Source organism: Bos taurus, chromosome 6, assembly GCF_002263795.3.
Source record: "Bos taurus isolate L1 Dominette 01449 registration number 42190680 breed Hereford chromosome 6, ARS-UCD2.0, whole genome shotgun sequence".
In the NCBI taxonomy this organism is placed as follows: Eukaryota; Metazoa; Chordata; class Mammalia; order Artiodactyla; family Bovidae; genus Bos; species Bos taurus.
Genome location: NC_037333.1, coordinates 71,922,233 through 71,938,101, shown reverse-complemented (window position 1 = coordinate 71,938,101; position 15,869 = coordinate 71,922,233). Strand labels below are relative to the sequence as shown.

The 15,869-nt window shown below is 39.5% G+C and overlaps 1 protein-coding gene across 1 annotated transcript in view; it reads right to left on the bottom strand.

Annotated features, from left to right (window-relative positions):
• Positions 1-2,367: 2,367 nt before the first annotated feature.
• Positions 2,368-15,869, bottom strand: part of THEGL (theg spermatid protein like) — a 42,227-nt gene continuing 28,725 nt past the window's right edge. The window contains exons 6-9 of the mRNA XM_024993581.2: positions 13,472-13,586; positions 7,010-7,141; positions 4,325-4,500; positions 2,368-2,825 (exon numbers count right to left, since the gene is read on the bottom strand). Of these exons, the coding sequence (XP_024849349.1) occupies positions 2,711-2,825; positions 4,325-4,500; positions 7,010-7,141; positions 13,472-13,586 (538 nt within the window). The 3' untranslated portion in view covers positions 2,368-2,710. The remainder of the gene's footprint in view (positions 2,826-4,324; positions 4,501-7,009; positions 7,142-13,471; positions 13,587-15,869) is intronic.

The window sequence follows — 15,869 nt, the reverse complement described above, 5'->3', positions numbered from 1 at the left end:
CAGCTAAATGGGGTGAGAAGACATTTGAGCTTCTTAGCGAAATTATTATAACTTTTGGTAGTTAATCATATGCCTCTGTATAATTCCTCAATGATCTTATTTAGTAACTGCTTCTTTAGAGGATTTAGGAAACTTTCAATTTATACACAAACACATAATAAAGACAGGCACACATGCATATGAACATAGACACACATATCTACTCCAGGGAGCAAGTAAAAACAAATTCAGATTAAAGTATTGATACCAGAAACCAAGCAGAAGAGCGGCACAGACAAGCTGGCAATCTCCTGGGATAGCGGTGGAAGTGATGATGGTAGCAGCTGTTATTTTTTGGTTTCCTGCTATGATTAGGCATGATGCCAGGAATTTTATTTGCTGAGAGGGATCACCACATTTGAACATTACATTCATTAAGCTCTAAGATTCTTGTGTGCAAGTCAAAGGAGGAAACAGGTAAAAAGTGAATGCAACTTAGGGATTTAAAGACAGAACTGGAATTTGTGGCAAGACACAATCTGCCTAAAAGTAGTTTGAATATCACAGACTCTCACCTTTCTTACTGAATTTTCATATATATCCTTGAATAGATGTTTCTTTATTTGCTGCTTGTCTTAAGGGTCATTTCCAGAAACTTTATTTTTCGTTTTATTTGGCTCTGCCAGGTCTTAGTTGTGGCATGAAGGATCTTCCGTCTTCGCTGAGGCATCCAAACTCTTTAGTTGCCGCATGTAGGATCTAGTTCCCTGACCAGGGATGGAAGCCAGGCCCCCTGCATTGGGAGCATGAAGTCTTAGCCACTGAACCACCAGGGAATTCCCCATATTTCATTTTAACCAATAAACCTAGCTTTTTTTTCTTTTCCTTCTATCTAAAAAAACAAACACAAACAAAAACCCCCAAAATCAAACTAAAACAAAAAACAACCAAAACTACTACATGGTATTACCTCTCCACGACACTAGTTATTAGCTTAACATAAAGGCTTTAGAGATAGAGCTCAATCATCTGTAAAACTGGTTTCCAAACAAGCTCATTCATGCAAATCTAGATGGGCCATAAAAGTTAGTTTACTCCATAAAATACTAATCCACGGAGACAATAAAACAAATTAAAAAAATTCTGGGTGGATGCAATTTGACAAAGCATTATAGCGCTTACCAAATGCCTAGTTTCTGTTACTCATGATAAATGACACTGAGCATGAGAAAAGGAAGAGGCTGGTGGGGACGGAATCATTTAAAGTAATCTATTTCCTATGGAAACCTGAGGCAGCATTCTTTTGGCGGGGGGGAGGGGGGCAGCAGCACTGCCTTCCCCATTGGCTGCATGACATTTATGCTTCTGCAAAATGGAGACCAAAACACTCTGCCGCAGCAACCCCAAGAAGACCCAAAAGACTCCATCACCTTATTCCCCAGAAGACTCAATCTTTTGAGCTACAAAAGCTACCCAAGGCTCCCTTCTGCTTCCAGTTGTGGTGATAAATATATAGTAGTAAAACATAAAGTCTACTGGTTTAATCAAATATTTTGAGAAATGAAAAGCTATCATCTAGAACACTGCTTCATAACCTTTTTCAGGTCATGAATTATTTTCAGACTATGATCAGAACCATGGATGTGGACTTCTCTGGTGGTCTAGTGATCAAAGAATCCAACGACCAATGCAGATGACATGGTTCATTCCCTAGTCTGAGAAGATTTCACGTGCTGCCAGAGAAACTAAGCCCACACACCACAATTACAGAGCCTGAGTGCTCCAGCTAGAGAAAGCCCACAAGCAGCAAGAAGGCCCAGCACAGCCAAATAAAGAAACATGGAAAAAAAAAAAAAGAAAGAAACATGGGTGCTATTCCCAGCAAACTGACATACATGCAATTGTACATGAACTCATAGAAGATTTATGGACCCTGCAAAGGCTGTCTTCAGACTCTAGGTTAAAAAATTCTGATCCAGAGTAAGCAGAAATTACCAACTTTATCAATAATTTGATTTTAATATATAACTATATTTTAAATAAAATTATACTTCAATTTGGAGCTGAAAGTTGCAATTTGATTTATAACTCTATGGCAATATAATATAGGCATATAAACTCTGGATCTCAATGTTCTTGCTTGTAAACTGAAGATGATAATAATTATCTCAAGGTTACTGTATTTCCTGATATGTATCTAGTGTAGCACTTGTCACAAAAATATTTAATAAATGTTCATTTACTCACTCAAAAAAATATAGTAACCTGTTTCCTAAATTTCATCTACAGATTATAGAAAGCATTTTGACTTATCCACAAAGGCTTCACCGTTTTTCAGTGCTACTTCTCAGTAATGAGGGGGCAATGGAAAAGTAACACAAAGAATGATTTCAGTCTTCAGGATTTATTTGAGAAGACAGTGAGATGAGATCAGCTACTGGAGAACAGAGATCTCACTGGGAAAAGAAAAGCAAAACCAGCAAATATATGGAGGTTTTGTTTTTTCAGGTCAGTCAGAACAATGAGATCGCTAAGACATGCAAGAGGAGAGAAGTAAGGGTAGTAAGGCAGGCATTCGTTTTCTCTTTAAAGCATGCTGGAGTCCCCAGACCTGGTAAAGACACAACTGCAGGTAACAGCAGCAGTGGTGTTCCTAGCGGTCCAGTGTGTATTGAAGGGGTGGGGACTACAAACACTCAGCACCAGACTAGGGAACTGTAGCTTTCTGTTTTTAACGCGTAATAGGTTCTGCCAACTCCTGGATCCTCGGAGAACATTGTGTTTTCAAAGCAGCTGGCTTGACTTTAAAGACTTCTGGATCATAATATACAATATGCACAGGAGTCCTGAAATGGAAAAAAAGATTCAACTTGAAATAGGATGAAAGGGAAAGAGAACTAACACTCCTCAGGCATCCACTATATGTCAGGCACTGTGTTATTATCCCGTTTTGATTTTCATAAGCATCTCATAAAACAGGTATCATTGACCTCCACTATACAGATAAGGAGATGAAGGCTCAGGCAAGTCGTAAGAATGACCTGTGGTCAAATCTAGATTTGTGTCAGATTCCAAAGCCTTTCCTCTTTCCATAGAAAGCAAATTCTGGAAATTCCTCAATAATTTGGCAGTGTTAAAACAAAGCCAGACAGTTCACCAGTGAACTTGAAGAAATTATGTTTTTTTGAAGTTTCCATCCTTAACCACCAAATAAGAACTTTTCTACCAGGATAGAATCTTGAGTACCTGATCTTACTCTTCCCTTTCCTTTGTCAGTGTACAAAGAATGCGTGTCATTTCATTTGATGTTTAACTTTTTTTTTTTTTAAAGAAAAACTTATTGCAAAATTTTAAAATATTTTATTATATAAGATTGAATATATTTCCTATTCCCTGAGCTCAAGACTACTACAACATTTTCAATTATGCTTTCTTGATGGTGCTAGAAAAAGGGGATCAAGTATTATCCCTTGAAGGTAATGAAATGAATTGAGGTTCAGGCAAGTTGAGAGGTCTTCTGAAAATGAATAGGAATTAGAGGCAAGTTTTTCTTTAATATGTTTTCTGATTTATTTTTAATAGTTCATACATGTACATGATGCAAAAATGTTGATAAATTACAAAAGTCTATTTAGGGAAAAATAAGTCTTCCTCCCATCCTAGCTCCCTAGGCCCCCAAAGTTACCATTGTTACCAGCTTATTATGTACTCCTCTGAGATAATATAAGTGGGGCTTCCCCCATGGCTTAGCCCATAAAGAATCTGCCTGCAATGTAGGAAATTGTAACAATTATGTTTCTGTTCTATAATTTGTTTTCCTTAACAATATAAGTATAGATGTGTGTTAGTCGTTCAGTCCTGTCCCACTCATTGCCACCCCATGGACTGTAGCCCAACAGGCTCCTTTATCCATGGAATTCTCCAGGCAAGAATACTGGAGTGGGTAGCTATTCCCTTCTCCAGGAGATCCTTCCGACCCAGGGATCAACCCCAGGTCTCCTGCATTGCAGGCACATTCTTTATCACCTGAGCCACCAGGGAAGTCCCAACAATAGAGATAGATTATTCCCTTAATAATATAGATAAATAATCCCATATCCATAATAACAGAGTTCTATCCTAGGTCTGAAGCTCAATACTAGTCCACTAACTATTTAATTGTAGTCTTATCAACAATTCATGGTAAGAAGACCATAGATTTGCCACAATAAATGTAACAAGTGAGATGATTCTAAAAATGTATTGTTTTCCTACAATTCATTTCATTGACCTTACTAGATCAACTTTTCCCTCTCCTTAGCATCCCCAGGCTTTCCTGTCCCATCTTAGCCTTTAATTGAAATACCTTGTATTTGGGTTAGCTAGTTCTTGAATTCTGGGAGATATCTTGGAATGGATAGCAGCATAAGATACCGGCCAGAGGGCATCGCGGGGAGGTAAATAATCTTTGTGAAGAGGCTTGGCCTTAGCTAGAGCTAGTATTCGAGGGCTGGGGTGGGCCAGCAAGGCAGCGTGGGAGATCTATAGTGGAAACAAAATGACACAAAAATTTCACATCTCTCTTTCCAGGTATAGCATTTATCGAGTTACCATTATTTCTCTCCTGATTACTCTCTAACTGGCCTCTCTGTTTCCCTTCTTGCCCATACAATCCAGCCTTCATACAGCAGTTACTGAGGGCAAGAAGGTGCACTTTAACAAGTGTATTCCATGAACCAGAGAGTGTTCTCAGTGATTTGCCTGTATCATTCCCATGCAATCACCATAATAACTTGATGAGGGATGTACTTTCCAAGGCCCAAGTCAAATCATGTCACTCTCAGGGTTTAAACCTTCCAGCAGCTTTCCATTTTTCTAAGAATTAGGCTCCTTACTGTGGTCAAGAAGGCCCTACATGGTTTGCCTGCTATCCTCCATGACCCCACCTTCCTTCCATCTCTCCCTTGATCACTAAGACCCCAGCCACATAGACCCCTCTGGCCCAGCTCTTTCCATCTCAAGACCTTTGCACTTGCTAGTTCTGCTCAAAACTCTCTTTCCCCATTCTTGTCATGCCTCCTCTTCATCATTCAAGTCTCTAGACTCAAACATCACATCCTCAAGAAGCTCTTCCCTGACCATCCAAGGCATATTGGCCATTCTAATTACCCTATTTAATCTTCTTCACAGAACGTACCAACACCTGCCTTAGCTCATTTATTTTATTGTTGGGGTGTTTATTGTCTGCTTCTCCCCACCAGAATATAAGCTGCTTGAGAGATATACCTGTTTGCCCAAAGCTAGACTAGATTCTTGGAGAAGGCAATGGCAACCCACTCCAGTACTCTTGCCTGGAAAATCTCATGGATGGAGGAGCCTGGGAGGCTGCAGTCCATGGGGTCGCTAAGAGTCAGACACGACTGAGTGACTTCACTTTCACTTTTCACTTTCCTGCATTGGAGAAAGAAATGGCAACCCACTCCAGTGTTCTTGCTTGGAGAATCCCCGGGACGGGGGAGCCTGGTGGGCTGCCGTCTATGGGGTCGCATAGAGTCAGACACGACTGAAGCGACTTAGCAGCAGCAGCAGCAGCAGACTAGATTCTGGTACATAATTATTGCTGAATAAAGATATGTTGACTGACTGACTCTTTGACTCATTTTGGTCTTACTTTGGAAACCACATCTGCCAGGAGGCCTTTCTATTATGTTGCTTTATTGGTAAAATAGGAAAGATGACATATAGCTACTATTCTCTCTCTCTTAAGAGTATGATTATCTGCAGTAGTGCGTGCTCAGTTGCTCAGTCATGTCTGACTGTTTGTGACCCCATGGACTACAGCCCACCAGGCTACTCTGTCCGTGGGACTTTCCAGGCAAGAATACTGGAGTAGGTTGCCATTTCCTTCTCCAGGGGATCTTCCTGACCCAGGGATTGAACCCTCATCTCCTGCGTCTCCTGCATTGGCAAGTGGAATCTTTACCACTGAGCCACCTGGGAAGCCTCATCTACAGTGGAATCATTTTTTTAAAAGATTTTTTTTAACTCCCCAGACAATTCTAGCAATTAAAGATGGCTATAATCACATACTAAGAAAACTGAGAATCAGTTTTGATTTGCCCAAAGGTCACAAGTCATTTTAGCAAACTCAAGTCACTCTCCCAAGGTTTTATTGATTCTCTAGGGAATTTCCTAATAGAATTCCACATCTAATGCTCAGATTCCTATAATGATGAAATCGGTCTGATTTCCTTTAGCAACATGATCATTAGGTATTTTTTGAAAACTCAGTTGGGATTAGAAGTCAAGTAGCCACTACAATGAATGGAGTAGAGTGTCAGGAGGAAGAATGAGGGAAACCACTGAAGGTGTTGGGCTCTGTGCTAAACACCCGCCTTATTGATTATCACAAGTCACAACAGTCCTGAAACTGGGAACTATTATCTTGACAATCCCCTTGCTCACAATGCCATCACAACTTTAGGACTTTGGCATGTGCTCTTCCCTTTACTAGAACATTCTCTCTTCTCATTCACTTAGCTGACCCCTTCTCATTCAGCTCAAATAGTCCTTCCTTTGAGAGACTTTCCCTGATTACCATACACATGAAGCGTGTTCTCTAACCTCAGCCATAGTCACTCCTTTCCCATTTTCTTCATAGCACTTATCACTACTTGACATCATCTTATCTGTTTACTTTTTTTTTTTTTTTTGGTCTCCCTCCATTGTGTTCATGGGCATGGTGTCTGGCATGCAATAGAGATTCAAATCCTTATTGAATGAATAAGGCTCAAGAAGGTTATCACAACATCATAGAACTAGCAGTAGTGAGGCAGGAACCTGAACCCAGCTCTTATTGACTCCCAAATCCATGATGCTCTTCACCCTCAACCTCTCTCCATATCTTGCAGCTAGAACTTCCTTCCTGCCACAGACCACTCTTTCAAAGTTTTTGTATCCAGTGACTTTGGTCTATGCCCTACAGAGGCAAAGTAACACCTGGAAAAGAGCAGAAAGTGAGCTGAAGGATGCCAAGGTAGTGACGGCTTACAGGACGAATGGGCTTTTCACTTCTTTCTCTTTCAAAGCACAGACCCTCTATCTTGATCCGTGGATGGGCAAGGTCTACAATTCTAGGAGCTGCAATAGCAGTCAGGGTAGATGACAAAATCTTGGTTTCAATCTAGGGGAGAAAAAGAAAATAGTACTTATAAGCATCAAACTCTAAATACTGTCTCGATCATAGTTACAAAGTAGCATCTGATTGCTGGACCAGACTTCTCAGTAAATTCAACAGAAGAGATGAGAATATTGTAGTAACCCATGATTTTAGCCAAAAGGATCAATTTCCATCCTTCTGAAACTAGGTTGTATAGATTCAAACTCAGCTGTTTTGGAACTTTTAAACTAAAGATGGGGGAGAACTGAACAACAACAGTCCTAACAGTTACTATTAAAAGAGACTTAGTATGACATTCATAGAGGTAAAAGGACTTCCTACAGTGTATCCATCAGAAGTCTCTGGTGGCAAGTAACCTCAGACACTTGTAATAGTAACTTGACTTCTTTTGTGGGCATGTGTTATTTTTAAACTCTTAGAAGATTTAGAATTAACTGTCAAATAGCTAAGAAACTAAAACTCATAGAAATAACACTTTGTCTTCAGAATAAGTATGTGCAAAAATTGATGAAATTTGAACAGGGACTGTAGAATAGATGTGGTACTATATCAGGGTTAAATTTCCTGATCTTGGTAACAGTACTGTAGTTCTAAAAGATAATATCCTATTGTTAGGAAACACAATAAAGCACTGAGGGAAAGGGGTATACAACGTCTGTAACTAACTTTCAAAAATGATTCAGGGAGGGAATTCTCTGATGATCTAGTTAGGATTTGGCACCTTCAGTGCCGTGGCCCAGGTATGATCCCTGGTCAGGGAACTGAGATCCCAATAGCTGTGCAGGGTGGCCAAAAAAGAAAAACATATGAACTGAAAAGTGATGCAGGGAAAAAATTAAATACACACACACCCTACACAGAGGAGAGAGAACGACAAAGAAAATGGACTTTAATTTTTGCAGATTGTCAGTAAATTTGAAATTACTAGAAACAAAAACTAAGTGTATATTAAAATAAAAGCAGGCACACGTTTTAAGAGAATTTGGCCTGTAAGAATGATAACATTGCAACTGCAATTTGCAGTGTATCATGGAGTAAACTGATTTAGAAGGATGACATTCAGTTGAAATCTTAACTTTATGTCATTCTGAAACAGGCTGGGACCTGGGACCTTTTATTGCAGTGCCTGCACCTCGACAAATGCCTGCTGGAGCAACAGAATACAAAGAAAGTATAAGGGGACTAAAAAGAACTGCTTATGTGCACAGCCGGGGCAAATTATGAATAAGTAGAAGATACAAAAAGGCTAAAATTCAACTGCCACTTTGAGATACCAGGAGCAAAAGCAGGATACTATGCATGATCCCTGCACACAGCACCACCAAGGGAGTTGGCAGACCACCTAAGCCACCCTTCCTGTCATTACCTCTGTGCTCAGTCACTCAGTTGAGTCTAACTCTTTGCAGTCCCATGGTCTGTAGCCCACCAGGCTCCTCTGTCCATGGGATTCTTCAGGCAAGGATACTGGAGTGGGTTGCCGTTTCCTCCTCCGGGGGATCTTTCCAACCCAGGGATCAAACCTGCCTCTCCTGCACTGGCAGGCAGATTCTTTACCACCGAGCCACCTGGGAAACGTCATCTGCCCCTACCCTCACCCTGTTTAAGGGAGGAGCTCACCCCCCTCTCAGGAAGCAAGCAAGGACACCTGTTACTTGTTTTCCCTCCCCCTTGCTGCAGCACAAGTCCCGATGAAGCCTTGCCTCAATTTTTCATCTGGCCTCTTATCAATTTGTTGATTAAATAGTCCAAGAACCTGGGCCAGTATCAATTCTTACATTTAAAAAATTCAGGAAAAAAAAAGAAAAAACTTCAGATTCATTGTGTTCATAAGTTTAACGTATTACATTTTTAAATAAATATTTAATATTTGAGGTTTTATTACTGTAGATGGTTGACATAAAGTGACCCAAAAAGAAATCAAATTTCATATATTTAGGCTTCCCAGGCTGTGCAGTGGTAAAGAATCTGCCTGCCAGTGCAGGAGACACAAGAGATGCAAGTTCGATCCCTGGGTCGGGAAGATCCCCTGGAGAAGGAAATGGCAACCCATTCCAGTATTCGTACCTGGAAAATTCCATGGACAGAGGAGCTTGGTGGGCTGCAGTCCATGGGGTTGCAAAGGGTCAGATATGACTGAGCAAGTAAGCATGTATAAATATAAACTATTTGAATGAATTAAGTTTGTATATCAAATATTACTTAGGACTCTTAAAAGTTACTGTCAAAAACTGCTAGAATTATAAATAGAATAATAAAACTACCAAACTAAACTTAAAAGTCTAAGAAATAGATTTTCTAATTTGAAATTTTAAAAATTGGCTATTAATTACTTAAGAGCATACCTTTGCACAGTTTTTTCTTCATACAAAAACCATGCTCAAGGATACCAAAAGACTCACATCACTGGGTGTGGAAGTGTTTTTCTTAAGTGCCTATAAATTCTTTGCCACTTCTCTCATGGAGAGGTGGGGTTGCGGCCCTGCCTCCTTGAATTTGGCCAGACTTGTACGTTTATCAATCAACAGAGTATGCCTGCAGAAACATAATGTGACTTCCAAGGTGAAATCATAAGAAAAACATGGAGCTTCTACCTGATTCTCCTGGAAGGCTCACCCTTGTAACATTACAATTTAGGATATTCCTTCTCAGAATACAGCTGTCATGCTGAGAGAGGTCTAAGCCACATAGGAAGGCCATACAAAAGTGACCCTGTAAATAGTCCCAGCTAAGTTTAACCTTCAAGTCATTCCAGTTGGGGGCAATACAAATAGTTGTTGTAATGGACTGAATCAGAGATCAAATTGCAAGCTATCATTTCATAGAGAAAGCAAGGGAGTTCCAGAAAAACATCTGCTTTATTGACTACACTAAAGCCTTTGACTGTGTGGATCACATTAAACTGTGGAAAATTCTTCAAGAGATAGGAATACCAGACCACGTTACCTGTCTCCTGAGAAACCTGTATGTGGATCAAGAACTGGACATGGAACAACTGACTGTTTCAAAATTGGTAAAGGAGTATGACAAGGCTGTATATTGTTACCCTGCTTATTTAACTTCTATACAGGGTATATCATGCGAAATGCCTGGCTGGATGAATCCCAAGCTGGAATCAAGATTGCTAGGAGAAATATCAACACCCTTAGATATGCAGATGAGACCACTCTAATGGGAGAAAGTGAAGGGGAACTAAAGAGCTTCTTGATGAAGGTGAAAGAGGAGAGTGAAAAAAATAGCTTAAAGGCAAACATTTCAAAAACTAACATCATGGCATCTGGTCCTATCACTTCATGGCAAATAGATGGAAAAAAAGTGGAAACAATGTCACATTTCATTTTCTTGGGCTCCACAATCACTGCAGATGGTGACTGCAGCCATGAAATTAAAAGGCACTTGCTCCTTGGAAGAAAAGTTATGACAAATCTAGACAGCATATCAAAAAGCAGAGACATTACTTTGCTAACAAAGGTCCATCTATTCAAAGCTATGGTTTTTCCAGTAGTCATATATGGCTGTGAGAGCTGGACCATAAACAAGGTTGAGTGCTGAAGCACTGATGCTTTCAAATTGTGCTGGAGAAGACTCGAGAGTCCCTTGGACTTCAAGGAGATCAAACAAGTCAAAGGAAATCAACTCTGAATATTCACTGAAAGGACTGATGCTGAAGTTCTAAATACTTTGGCCACCTCATGCAAAGAGCCGACTCATTGGAAAAGATCCTGATGCTGGGAAAGACTGAAGGCAAAAGGAGAAGGGTGCAGTAGAGGATGTGATGGTCAGATAGCATCACTGACTCAATGGACATGAATCTGAGCAAACTCCAGGAGATAGTGGAGGACAGAGGTGCCTGTTTAAATGCAGTCCATGGGGTCGCAAAGAGCTAGACATGACTTAGCGACTGAATAACAACAATGGACTGAATGTTTATATCCACCCCCTCAACACCCTCCAACCTCCAGCCAAATTCCTATGTTAAAATCCTAACCCCCAATGCAATGGCACTAGAGGTGGGGCCTTTGATAATTAGGTTTAGATAAGGTCGTGAGGGTGGAACCTCCATAAAGAGATTGGTGTGCTTATGAGAAAAGGGAGGGAGATCAGAACTCTCTCTGTTTACATACAAAGCATAGGTCATGGGACACATATCTGGATGATGGCTGTTACAACCCAGAAGAGGGTCCTCATTAAGAAAAGAATCTAAGGGCACCTTGATCTTGGATTACTCAGCTTCCAGAATTGTGAGAAAGAAATGTCTGTTGTTTAAGCCACCCAGTCTCCGGTATTTTGTTAATACCGTAGGCCAAGCAAGGCAGGTATGGAGCTTTCAGTTGATTTCAGCTGCCTACCATTTGAGACACCCAAGCCGTTAGAAATCTCCCAGTTGAGGCTCCAGACATCATGGAGCAGAGACAAGTCATACCTGCTTCCCTGTCAGAGCTGCTGACTCATAACATCCTTGAGGAGAGTGGGCTTCCCTGGTGACTTAGGGGTAAAGAATCCGCCTGCCAACATAGGACACAACTCTGCAACTAGAAAAAGCCTGAGCAGCAACAAAGACCCAGCACAGCCACAAATAAATACATTTTAAAAAATTTATTTTGAATCTTTGAGCGTAACAAAATAACTGTTGTTTTACATCACTATGTTTGGGTGTGTGTTAGTGTGTTAGTTTCTCAGTCGTGTCCGACTCTTGTGACCCTGTGGACCGTAGCCCGCCAGACTCCTCTGTCCATGGGATTTTCCAGGCAAGAATACTGGAGTGGGTTGCCATTTCCTTCTCCAGGTGATCTTCCTAACTCAGGAACTGAACCCAGGTCTCCTGCATTGCAGGCAGATTCTGAGGTGTGGTTTGGTATAAAGCAACAGACAACCAGATCAGAACTTAAGGATGCGTCCTCTGTTCAGGCATACTGTGTTTTGTTGTACTTTGCAAATACTGTCCTTTATTTTTTTTTAAATTAAAGGATTGTGGCAACTCTGCACCAAGCAAGTTTATAGGCACCATTCCCCCAAAAGCATCTGTGTGTGATTTGAATCTGTGTGTCAGACTTGGGTAATTCTCATAACATTTCAAACTTTTTCATTACTGTTATATTATGCTGATCTGTGATCAGTGATCTTTGACTTTAATATTGCAAAAAGATTATGACTCACTGAAGGCTCAGATTATGGTTAAGAATTTTTAGCAGTAAAATATTTTTTAATGAAGGTATATACATTGGGTTTTTAGACATAATGCTATTGCATATTTAATAGACTACAGTAGTATAAACATAACTTTTATATGCTCTGGGAAACAAAAATATTGATGTGACTTGTCTTATTGCAATATTTGCATTATTGGGGTGGTCTAGAACTGAACCCAAAATATCTCCGAAGTATACCTATATTAGTTCTAGACTATCTGGAATTTGTTCTCTGAGCAGATTAGATTTAAAGTTATTAATGATCCTATTGCCAGGGGTCAAAAAAAAAAGACACTAGTAGTCCATGGCATGCACTGACAAACAGAAAGCAACATTTGGGTAACCAAGCAGCTGCTGACAGAAATCTTTTTAATGAAATAAAGAAGTATATGGGGTTGGTTTATTGCCTCTAAGTGCACTGGAGAAATTGAGAAAATAATTATCAGCTCAGGGCTTTAAATTCCCACTTGAAGGTGTAGTTAAGAGACTGGAAAAGTTTTTGTGACTTACCCAAAATAAATCCTTATCTCCTATGGTCACAGGACTGAAAATACTGAAAACCAAACTCAAAATCTACTTCTGTGAATAGGTGTAGTTCAGTGCAAATTTAATTCCCAAACTTATATCATCTTCTATATTAAAGTTAGGGCAATGATTGAGAAGGAATTGGACCTTGAAAATTGGAGTTGAAACATAAGGGTACATTCCAGTGAAGCTGGGTACCCTTGAGTATCCTGAGCCTTCTTCCTTTGTCTGAAGAGGTGAGACTCTCCTAGACTGAAGAATCTGAAATGGCCACTGAAGCATTTTCTAGGGAACTGCTGATTTGCCTCTTCTCTCTATTATTTCTCCTAGATTTATGATCAGACCCAAGTCCCAGCTGCTATGACAGTCTTCCATAGACTTCTCATCAGCTCCCATAATTTCTTAAGGTTAATTAAACATAATACTCATTGTCAATCTGCTTCTCACATCAAATCCTGACATATATTAGCCCAGGGGAAACAGAAAAGTTCATTTGATGAGAGGGGAAAATAAACAGGAAGAAAAGAAAAATACCCATGTAGAAATAAGAGGGAAGCACATTATAGTTACAGTCAGGTTACAAACTCTATAGGAACTGTTTCTTTCACATAGACCCACTTACACTTTTTGGAGGAACATAGTTTGGATTTGTGGCTTTGGCTATTGAGAGTCGTAATATCCGAGGAGAAGGATCAGAGAATTGAAGAGAACCTCTTATTAAGTAATCACTGAAGGGTCTATAGGCAAATGGAACATGAAATATTATAATCACTGGAAAAACCATAACTCCATTCTTCATTGCTATAATTAACCTCCAATCAATTATATATATATTGTTTCTATCTCAGGAGCATCTTTTCCCAAAATCATCCATGCTCTTTCTATTAGATTGGTGTTTCTCAAAGTTGTTTTACTATGATCCACAGTACCAAGTACATTTTATATTATAATATAGTATATTAAATTTGCGTATCTGAAACTAAATGATCATGAAACGATGCTTTCCCTAGGCTTTTTTAAAAATTTCACTTGATTTCATTAAAAAAATAATTGGAATTGGTTTCATGATCCACTGATGGGTTGAGACTTGCAGTTTAAAAAACACTTCACTGTCTACCAAAACCTCATATTAAAACCCTGAGATAAAAATTCCAGTTACTGTTGAGAACGTTCTGTGGTAGGCTCCTCTGCAGTGCAGTCTGAGAGTACTGGCCATAACTCCCAGCAACCTGGGCGATTATCATAGTGGTTTTCCTATGTATGCCTTTTCCAGAACACAGATCTGTGAAGCAACAAACCTACAAACACAGTATGGAAAAAGTTTTTCTCAAATAAATACCATTGCCCTCTAGGATTAGTCTGATAGATTTAAAAGCTGAAATATTGTTAGCATATCATAGAATTTACCCTTTTGAAATGTACAATTCAGTGCTTTCTGGAACATTCACAAAATTGTGCAATCATCACCACTACCTAAATTCAGGATGTTTTCAATGCTCTAAAGAGAAATCCCATAGCTATTAACAGTCCTTCCCCATTACTCCATTTATCATCCCTACAACTAGTAATCTACTTTCTGTCTCTATGGATTTGCCTATTCTAGAAATTTCAAATAAATGAAATCATACAAATATGTTGCTTATTATGTGTGGTTTACTCTGCATATTTTCAAAAATCATGTATCAATTGTCATTTCTTTTAAGGCTGAATCATATCACATTATATGGACTTGTCATATTTTGTTTATTCATGCATCCACTGATGAACATTTGAGTTGCTTCCACTTTTTGGCTACTTTGGAATGCTGCTGTGAATAATCACGTACAAGTGTTTGTGTGACCATGTTTTCAATTCTGTTCGGTGCGTGCCTAGGAGTAGCGTTGCTGATCATACGATAATTCTATGTTTAACATTTTGAGGACCTGGAAAACTATTTTCCACCCAAGCTTCACCATTTTACTTTCCCACCAGCAATGTATGAAGGTTTCTATTTCTCCAATTCAAGTTATTTTATGTATATTAATTATTATTGACACTCTAGAGGTGTGAAGTACAATCTCATGGTTTTCATGTGCATTTCCAAGATGATTAATGATATTCAGCATTTCTCATGTGCATTTTGGTTTATTGTATATTTTCTCTGGAGAAATGTCTATTCAAGTCCCTTGCCTATTTTTTAAATTGGGTTGTCTTTTTTGTATAATTTTACTCCTTGGAAAGAAAGTTATGACCAACCTAGATAGCATATTAAAAAGCAGAGACATTACTTTGCCAACAAAGGTTCGTCTAGTCAAGGCTATGGTTTTTCCAGTCGTCATGTATGGATGTGAGAGTTGGACTGTGAAGAAAGCTGAGTGCCGAAGAATTGATGCTTTCGAACTGTGGTGTCGGAGAAGACTCTTGAGAGTCCCTTGGACTGCAAGGAGGTCCTACCAGTCCATCCTAAAGGAGATTAGTCCTGGGTGTTCATTGGAAGGACTGATGCTAAAGCTGAAACTCCAATACTTTGGCCACCTCATGTGAAGAGTTGACTCATTGGAAAAGACTCTGATACTGGGAGGGATTAGGGGCAGGAGGAGAAGGGGACAACAGAGGATGAGATGGCTGGATGGCATCACTGACTCGATGGACATGAGTTTGAGTAGACTCCGGGAGTTGGTGATGGACAGGGAAGTCTGGCATGCTGCGATTCATGGGGTCGCAAAGAGTCAGACATGACTGAGCTACTGAACTGAACTGAACTGAACTGAAGAATTATTTATATATATGTTCTGAATACTAGTCCCTTATACAATCTGCAAATATTTTCTCCCAATGTATGAGTTTTCTTCTCATTCCATTGAGAGTGCCCTTTGATGCAAAGAAAGTTTTTACTTTGGATGAAGTCCAATTTATTATATTTATTTTGTCACATGTGTTTCTGGGGTCATATCTAAGAAGCCACTGCTTAGTTATAGAGATATATGCCTATGTTTTCTTCTAAGAGTTTTACAATTTTTGCTCTTATATTTAGGTCTGTG